Below are 8,973 nucleotides of genomic sequence, written 5' to 3'. Positions count from 1 at the left end.
GATGGTGCCGGTGCCCACCGCCCCGGTGCCGGGGGCGTTGCAGCGTTTCTGGTGCTGCGAGGGTGGGCTGCGGAGCCTCCGTGGCTCCCTGCTGCCCGGGGATGACCGCCCTGGAAAGGCCCTTGGGTGGATTTTCTTGGTCTGTTAATAGTGTTGTCAGCCTCATAGGTTACATGTGTCACAGTTAGGGTGCTATTTGTCTCCGATCCTTGCTGGAGCTTGCTGATCTTGCTTGTCTCTCTTGCAGAGATGACTCTCCTGTCCTCCCAGACGCCATCCCTGGAGACATCCTCAGCTGCCACTGAAAGCACAGAGCAAAGGATGCTGGAGAAGAGGTCCAAGGTTATTGAGGAACTACTCCAAACAGAGCGGGACTATATCAGAGACCTGGAGATGTGTGTGGAGAGGATCATGGTGCCCTTGCAGAAGGCACAGGTAGGAACCCAAAGGGAGAGAGGGCAAGCTGTGGTGCAGCACTGGTGGTTTGGGGTAAGGATACTGAGTCCATTTTGTTCTCCAAGGTGACCAAGCAGCATGGGAACCCATAGAGGAAATTAAAGCTATGCCGAGGGGAGCAGGATGGTTCTCACAGCTCTCTGCACTTGTAGCAACAGCCCATCTGTTTTGAGATCCTGCTGAGGTCTCATCCTTGCTGAAAGCAAAAGACCTGGCAGCAAGTATCATAGATACATTTCCCAAAGCAGAAAATCATAGAACCAACTGGGTTGGAAAAGACCTCAAAGATCATCAAGTCCAACCCTACTATAGACCATGGCACCAAGTGCCACATCCAGTCTCATCTTGAAAACCTCCAGGGATGGTGAATCCACTGCCTCCTCAGGTAGCCCATTCCAATGCCTGATAACTCTCTTCGTAAAAGTCTCTTCCTAATATCCAACCTAAACCTCCCCTGGCAGAGCTTGAGTCTGTGCTCTCTTGTCCTACTGCTGGTTGCCTGGGAGAAGAGACCAATCCCCACCTGACTACAATCTCCTTTCAAGTAGGTGTAGAGGGCGATATGTTTCTTTTCCTTTGGTTTGTAGGTTAAATTCATTGTCAGGAGAAATAAGATATGGGGTCTTGGCATGGGGGCAGAGTTAGTGGGAGGAGAGGTAGAAAAACAGGTGAACAGAGGCTGGGATGGAATTGCTAGGAAAGAGGAGGACGCTATGGTAGGACGCATAAGGAGTGAGAGTTTCAGTGCACTGTGGGACAAGTGTGTACAGAAGTCACTGTGGTGGGAAAAGGTCACACCAGGTGCCTGCTGTGAATCTGAGGACTGATGGTTTGCAGGAGGGCAAGGCAGGGTTGACTGGGACAAGGTTCCCCCATCCAGGTCATCTCTTTTCCCGTTCACTAGATGCAGAACATAGACTTTGATGGCCTTTTTGGAAACATCCACATGGTAATTAGCTTCTCCAAGCAGCTGCTGTCGACCTTGGAGGCTTCAGATGCCATTGGTAAGAATTCTTCTGTTAGCTTTTCTCTGAAGGCTGGGATTGGCTTCGCTAGTGGCAGGACAGAACAGTTTAAATGGTGGGAGAGGATTGTTGGGACTGGGTTTTCTCCCTGCTGGTCCCTGTCACCACTCATCAGTCTAACAAGGCATTCTGTGTTGTCCCATGGGTCACTGCTGAGAAACACAGTGCCTGTAGTCCTTCATGGCCCCTTGCCCCAAGGGGAGCCCCACTTTTCACTCCTGCACTGCCAGCTTTTGCTATTCAGGCCTTGGACCGCTTGTGCCTGTGCTCTGTGTCCCCACTTCTCACTCCTGGGAGACCTGGATTGATTGAGCTTTCTGTGTTAATGGGTGATGAGGACGTGTCCTGCATGCTGTAGTAGCTGTTTGTGTGTGGAACGGGGACACTGGACCTCTCACTGTGAGGCACACCAGCATTTTTGGAGGCAGCTGGGGAGCAGGAGACACTGAAGTCCTGCTTTGCTGCTGTCTGCAGGGCCAGTGTTCCTGACACAGCGTGCAAAGCTGGAGAGCATCTACAAGGTGTATTGCCAGAACCACGATGAGGCCATCGCACTGCTGGAAACTTATGAGAAGGATGAGAAGATGCAGAAACTACTTCTGGACCTGCTGGATAGCCTCAGGTTGGAGCCTCTGGGTGTGATGGCTGCTAAGCTGGGATAGGGGGGTCAGTCTCCAGCACCCTTGCCCTTCTGCCAGCTGTGTTTGGACAGTTCAGGTGGTGACTAGAGAGGGTCTGACTGTGGCACTGCATAGTTGACCAGGCTCTGGGTTCAAATGGCCCCTTGCCTCAGTGCGCAGGTGCTGGAACACCTGTAGGCCCCCTTAAAATCTGCATAGAAGCTACCAAGGTACAGAGAAGGTGGCGTGTCCTGGATTGAGGGCTCCTGTTCCCCAAACCCTGACCCACCATGGTTGGTGAGGAAGGAGCTGCTTTGCCTGGCTCAGTTACTGCCAGGGCTCCAGCTTGTGGAGGTTAATGTCCCAGGAGCTGGCAGTGCCGGCTGCTGCTCTGGAGAGACAGGGCTGCCCACTGCCCTAGCAGCATGACTGGTGGGGTGAAAGTGCTGGCTGTGGGATTGCACACCTGCCACCCCACTAACTCATTGCTTTTCTTTGCTTTTTGGCACTCTGTGGGCCAACAGGAGGCTGTACAGTGAGTGGTAAGTGCACTTAGCCCCTGCTTGTCTGTCTGTCTTGGCTTGGCTGTTCCCTTATAACTAACCTCCTGCCACCAGCTGGGTGCATGCTGTGAGTCCCTAACAGTGCCTTGTGGAGGCACACCTGGGAGGAGTGTCTGTGGCATGACTGTAGCAGAAGCAAAGGGTGGACTACACAGGTAGACAGCACAGGTGATGAGGTCTTGGGCAGGAAACAGGTTCTAGGACCCCTCAGGCTCAAGGAGCCAGGAGCATCCTGCAGTGGCTGCAGTCCTGAGTGCAGTCAGTCTGTCCTGCACAGGAGGACAGATCCAGGCAGTTGGGTGGTGGGACAGAGTCTGAAACAAGTGGCACTCAACAAGTGTGTGGCTGTGCCTATGTAGTATTTCATGGTGGGTCTGGTGGCGGAGAGAATCCTGACTGGGAAGGATCACCTGGTATGAGTGAGAACTGAAAACCTGGGATTGATCCGAGAGCACCAGGAGTTTAGGAGCAGTGAGATTGTACACGCGGGTGGCATGACTACAGTGTACATGAGTACTACATGAGTACAGTGGATGTGGAGGCATTGGTGTTCTGGTTGGCATTAATGTGAGGGGGCAGAATTTGTGTGGCAGAGCTGGACTGACACCTGGTGCATCTCCTGTTCCAACTTCCCAGGGGCTGCAGAAACTACATTAACCTGGGCTCCTTCCTCATCAAGCCAGTGCAAAGGGTGATGCGATACCCCCTGCTGCTGATGGAGCTGCTGAGCACCACCCCTGAGGCTCATCCTGATAAGGCGCCACTCGCGGCTGCTGTCCTTGCAGTCAAAGAAATCAATGTCAACATCAATGAATACAAGCGTAGGAAGGACCTGGGTGAGTAGCTGGGTAGTACTCAAGAGAGAGAGACAGGAGTGGGTGTGTTGAGGTTGGCATCTGCTGGCCCCTGAGCCTTAGCTGGCAACAACAGTTATGGAGGAAAGCTACTCCCAAACTCTGTGCCCGCACAAAAGGGCAGTAGAAGAGCTGCATTTAAAATATCTGAGCATGACATACAATACTTAAAGTAACACAATATACATCTGACTTTAGAGATATTAAATGTATGCAGTTGCTATTAAATGAAAACAAAAATAATGATAAAGACAAAAGAATATGTAATGTTAAAAATGCAATTTTAAATTACACAAGTAGGGAATTAATCTGTTGGGGTAGTCTGTCTTACTGAGATCTGGAGGCTTAAGTCTGAAGGTGTGTCTGTAGACAGGACAAAATCACAGAAGTGCTGGCTGCCAAGGGCACTCCTGGGTCTCCTGTCCAACATCCTGCTTGGAGCAGAATTGTCCCCAACGTTTTCTGTGATCAGCCACTGCTCCCTCCAGCCAGTTCTTGCTGACTACTAAGGATGGAGATTTCACAGCCTCTCTGCTGTCCTATGCCAGGACTACATCACCTTCATGGTGAAGCTGCACTCCTTGATGCACCCTGAAGCTCCCAAGCTGCCATCTGTGGGCACTGCCTGTGTTGCCTGGCACTGCTTAGAGGATTTTGGCCCCATCACCTTTGTAACTGACCTTCAAGTAGCTGCTAGTTGTGAACAGATCCCGCTCTGCATCCTCCCAGCCAGGCTGAGCCCACCCAACTCCTCCAGCTCTCCCTGTGGGGCCTGAGCTCTCCTTGTGGATCAGGAACTGTAGTTCTCCCACATCTCTCATGACCTTGGGGACCAAAACTAGATACAGTACCCAAGTGCAGCCTCCCTGGGACTGAACAGAGGGATAAAATTATTCCCTTTGATACCTGCTGACCACCCTCCCTGTCTTCCCTTGTTGAATGATCATTGTACAACCTGTCCTATGTCATCTTATGCTGACGCTATGCATAATCCTATAGAAGAGCTTGAATGGTGGGTCTACAAATAATGGCTTTAAACTGAGAGAGGGTAGATTTAGATTAGATATAAGGAAGAAATTCTTTACAATGAGGGTAGCAAGGCACTGGAACAGGTTGCCTGGAGAAGTTGTGGATGCCTCATCCCTGGAAGCGTTCAAGACCAGGTTGGATGGGACTTTGAGCAACTTGGTCTAGTGGAAGGTGTACCTGTCCATGGTAGGTGTGTTGGAACTTTAAGGTCCCTTCCAACCCAAGCCATTCTATAATGATTGTGGGGTACTTGGGACTGCAGAGGCTTAGTGAAGAGGAGAGCCAGCAAGGTGATTGTTGATGAGGCACTGTAAGACATGGATTTTTTGCTTACAAGAGTTTTGATTTCTATATCAATCTCTTTAGTGCTAAAGTACAGGAAAGGGTATGATGATAGCCTTATGGAGAAGATCTCCAAGATCAACTTACATTCTATTCTCAAGAAATCCAACCGTGTGAGCAGCCACATCAAGCATCTCACAGGCTTTGCACCCCAGGTAATGTGCATCAGGTGTACTTACACCCTGCTGTGCTTCTGTGGTGGTATCTGCTGTCTCTCCACACCTCTTCCCCAGTGTGTAGCTCTGATCCAGACCAGCGAGGCAGAGTGAGCTTAGAGTCTGAACCACCCATCTCTGCTGTCCAGCTTGTGGGCAGGAGACCCACACCTCACACTCTGGGCTGTGCTGGAGTTCTGCATTGCCTTCCCTGAAACGCTTTCTCTCACAGCTGAAGGACGAAGCCTTTCAAGAGACAGAGAAAAATTTCCGGATGCAGGAGCGACTGATCAAGTCCTTCATCCGGGACCTTTCCCTCTACCTGCAGCATGTCCGGGTGAGTTGGCCTCGGTGTGATGCTGAACCTGTAGGGCTTGTTGTGCACTGCCCCTCCTGTCTGCCTGCTGTGTACCTGCAGTGCCTCTGGCCAGTGCTCCTGGCCTTAGCTCTGCCAGGAGGGTGGTCTCTGAGGGTCTGGGCTGCCCTGGGAGGCCTCTTCCTATAGGCAGCAAGCATAGTCAAGCTGACTGTGTGGCCCTGCTGCAGGAGTCGGCTTGTATGAAGGCACTGGCAGCAGGGAGCATGTGGGACCTGTGCATGGAGAAGGGAAGTGGGAACATGGACCAGTTTCAGAAAGTGAATCGGCTCATCAGCGACCAGCTCTTCTCCAACTTTGTGAGTGAGGCTGTGCTCTCATGTGCTTGGGGGTACCCTTGGGGCCCTCCCTGGGGGTCTGCTGCAGATAGGTGGCCCCAGGGAGGCTGCAGGGAGGGTAACCTGAGGGAGGAGCTTACCTCTTCTGTCACAAGAGCTCTGATGTCTGGGAGTTTATGGGTGGGCCTCTTAGGTATACATTTTTCCAGCCCTACCTGAAACGCTGCAGCTCGTTATGTGAGTGGTTTGGGTACTTCCCATGGTATTACCATGCTGGCACAGTTAGTAAGATTATAGAATAATCAATGTTAGAAGGGGTCTCTGGAGCTCTTGTGGGTGGAAGACAGTCCCTATACTCTCCTTGGGAGATTATGTGCTGGAGAATGAGCTGCTGATGTTCACTGCACATTGGGAGAGAGCACCTTGTCTCACCTCCTCTCTGTGTCTCTGCCCACCAGAAAGAGCGGACAGAGCGGCTGGTGAGCTCACCCCTGAACCAGCTGCTGAGCATGTTTGCAGGGCCCCACAAGCTGGTGCAGAAGCGCTTCGACAAGCTCCTCGACTTCCATAACTGCACGGAGCGAGCAGAGAGGCTGAAGGACAAGCGAACACTGGAGGAGCTGCAGTCAGCTCGCAACGACTACGAGGCCCTCAATGCCCAGCTGCTGGATGAGCTGCCCAAGTTCCTGTGCTTTTCCAAGGAGCTATTTGCCAGCTGCGTGAGGGGCTATGCCGAGGCACACTGTGACTTCGTGCGCCTGGCCCTGGAGGAGCTGAGACCTCTGCTGTCGGTGGGTTCCCAGAGTGCAGACAGTGCTCTGGGCTCAGTGCAGCACTAATCTCTGTGCAGGGCTTCTCCCTGAGCCTTGCCTGGGACATGTCACATTATGGAGGAAGCTGCTACTAGTTTCAGGCCACAAGTGACTTGGGGAGGGCTTGTGTGGGATGCTGTCAGGGCAGGGATTGCAGGGTCATGATGCAGTCATGCATAGATACAGTGAAGAGACTGGCTGCTCCTGGAGCAGTGGCAGAACATTTGCAAGGAAGAATCTCAGGACTGCAATTCTGGGCCCTTTAAAAGTCACAGGCAGGACTCGGAGCCCCTGTCATCATCTCTGCTGTAGCTCTTGGCCAGTTTTCCCAACAGCTGTCACCTAACCAGGACCCCCAACTCTGCTCTGGTTCCAGTTGCTGAAGGTGTCTGGCAGGGAGGGGAACCTCATTGCCGTCTTCCAGGATGAGCACAGTCGAGTCCTCCAGCAGCTCCAGGCCTTCACCTTCTTCCCAGAGTCCCAGGCAGCTCCTAAGAAAACTTTTGAAAGGAAGAGCATGGAACGGCAGTCTGTCCGGCGGCAGCCCCTTGTGGGCTTGGTGAGTTCCCCCCTCTGCCCAGTGTCAGGGCTGGCGGAGCCCAGGGCAGCCACTCACACCTGCCTTGTTCCTCTGCAGCCTAGCTACTTCCTGCAGTCGGATGACATCCGAGCTGCCCTCCTGGCCCGCTATCCCCCGGAGAGTCTCTTCCAGGCAGAGCGCAATTTCAATGCTGCCCAAGACCTGGATGTCTCACTGCTGGAAGGAGACATTGTGGGTGTCATCAAGAAAAAGGACCCCATGGGTAGCCAGAATCGCTGGCTCATAGACAATGGGAGTAAGTGGCTGCTCCCTGCCCTTGGTGCATGCTGTGAGTCCCCTCCTCTGGTCCTGCTGTGTCCCAATCTGAGCACCTTTTCTCTCCCTCTCTGCAGTGACAAAAGGCTTTGTGTACAGCTCCTTTCTGAAACCCTACAACCCACGCCGCAGCCAGTCGGATGTCTCTGTGGGCAGCCACTCTTCCAACGAGTCAGAACACAGCAGCTCCTCTCCCCAGAGCAATGCCACACTGACCTTCAGCCCCAGCGGGGCAGCCGTCACCTTCACTCAGAAACCCCCGCAGGACTCAGCCTCCCCAGCAGACTCACACCAGTCCCCACAGCCCCCACTGGAGGTGGATTCTCTGCCCCAGCTTGGCTCTGGCGACAGGGCAGTGCCGCCGGAGGCTGGTACAGTGGTATCTCAGCGCCACTCCAGACGCCTTGAGCTGGGCTGCAGCGCCAACTCTCACAGTGGGCATCCTGCTAAAGCACATCTCAGGCCCACGCTCTCAGTGGAGGACAGAGACTCTGGGCTGGAGAGCGGCGAGTCAGAGGGCAACCAGGTGAGTCCTTAGCCACCCCGGGGGGCTGGGGATGCCAAGGGCTGACTCGAGTTGAATCATCCTCCTCCCTGGCAGTGACCAGGGGCAGGTGGGAGGTGGAGTAACAAGATCTCTTCTCCCAGCAGCAGAGGTGCAGAGACAGAGACCAAGGCTGCAGCTGGGGGTGGGCAGGCAGATGCAGCTCTGACAGAGGCCAGGATGAGGTTGGGGCTGTCGCTGTTTGGGGAGAAGAACAAAAGCCCACACAACCTATCAGTGTGACAGCAAGGCTGTGTGGCATGACCATCCAACTGACATTCTCCCTCTGTCTAGCAGGTGTACTATGCTCTCTATACCTTCAAAGGCCGAAACACCAACGAGCTGAGCGTGTCAGCTAACCAGAGACTCAGGATTTTGCAGTTTGAGGACATCACAGGCAATCAGGAGTGGTGGCTGGCCGAGGTGCATGGAAAGCAGGGCTACGTACCCTCAAGTTACATCCGGAAGACAGAGTACACGTGAGACAGTGGGCAGGAGCCTGCACCCCATGCCTTGTTCCTGCAGGGACTGTTGGGGGTCTTGGGGGGGTTGCCCAGTCCCGCTCACAGCCATGCAGTGATCCTGGGTCCCAACACACTGGCCGCCACCTCCCCTTCAGGGGAAGAAGAGGAAGAAGAGTGGGCTGGCCAGAGAGGCAGGAGCAGGCAGCTTGTATGAGGGACGAGCTGAGGTCACCTGTGCTGTTTGAGCCTCCTGTGTCCAGCCAAGAGCAGGGGAGCAAAGTCTGAGATGTGGCCTACCCAGGATCAGGCTTGACTAAGGCTGAGGAACTGCTGTGGGTTTAAATTGTGAAAGGCTAATGATGAGTTTCTGCAGACTGTTAAAGACAAATAGTATTAAATAGTGTCAAATAGTATTAAAACCAACCTAGGCCTTGTGAAGGTGCTCCCTGTACATTCTCAGCAGCAGCAGTAGGTCTCGCCTGTCTGTGCAGGACACGCTGCCTGTGAAAGCAGTTACAAGGTTCGCTGGGAGTAGTTGAGCTCCAGGCCTGGCTTCTGAAAGCCCCCATATAGGCTTTGACCCCTCAGGAATAACTTGC

General features: G+C 53.4%; 1 protein-coding gene across 1 annotated transcript; it reads left to right on the top strand.

Annotated features, from left to right (window-relative positions):
• Positions 1–246: 246 nt before the first annotated feature.
• Positions 247–8,393, top strand: LOC103810318 (dynamin-binding protein-like). The gene is made up of 13 exons (XM_009083218.1): positions 247–435; positions 1,361–1,460; positions 1,956–2,103; positions 2,626–2,643; positions 3,301–3,500; positions 4,914–5,044; positions 5,277–5,381; positions 5,591–5,719; positions 6,157–6,489; positions 6,887–7,069; positions 7,148–7,346; positions 7,444–7,892; positions 8,205–8,393. The coding sequence occupies exons 1-13, from the start codon at positions 250–252 to the stop codon at positions 8,391–8,393; spliced, it is 2,370 nt and encodes a 789-aa protein (XP_009081466.1). The 5' UTR covers positions 247–249.
• Positions 8,394–8,973: the final 580 nt, after the last annotated feature.

The sequence above is a fragment of the Acanthisitta chloris genome, unplaced genomic scaffold, assembly GCF_000695815.1.
Source record: "Acanthisitta chloris isolate BGI_N310 unplaced genomic scaffold, ASM69581v1 scaffold44749, whole genome shotgun sequence".
Lineage (NCBI taxonomy): Eukaryota > Metazoa > Chordata > Aves > Passeriformes > Acanthisittidae > Acanthisitta > Acanthisitta chloris.
This window is presented reverse-complemented; position numbering and strand designations above follow the sequence as displayed.

Coding starts and splice junctions, on each gene's coding strand:
- LOC103810318 (XM_009083218.1), top strand. CDS start 250: ATGACTCTCCTGTCCTCCCAGACGCCATCCCTGGAGACATCCTCAGCT. Junction 436..1,360: donor TGCCCTTGCAGAAGGCACAG/GTAGGAACCCAA, acceptor CCCGTTCACTAG/ATGCAGAACATAGACTTTGA. Junction 5,382..5,590: donor TCTACCTGCAGCATGTCCGG/GTGAGTTGGCCT, acceptor GCCCTGCTGCAG/GAGTCGGCTTGTATGAAGGC.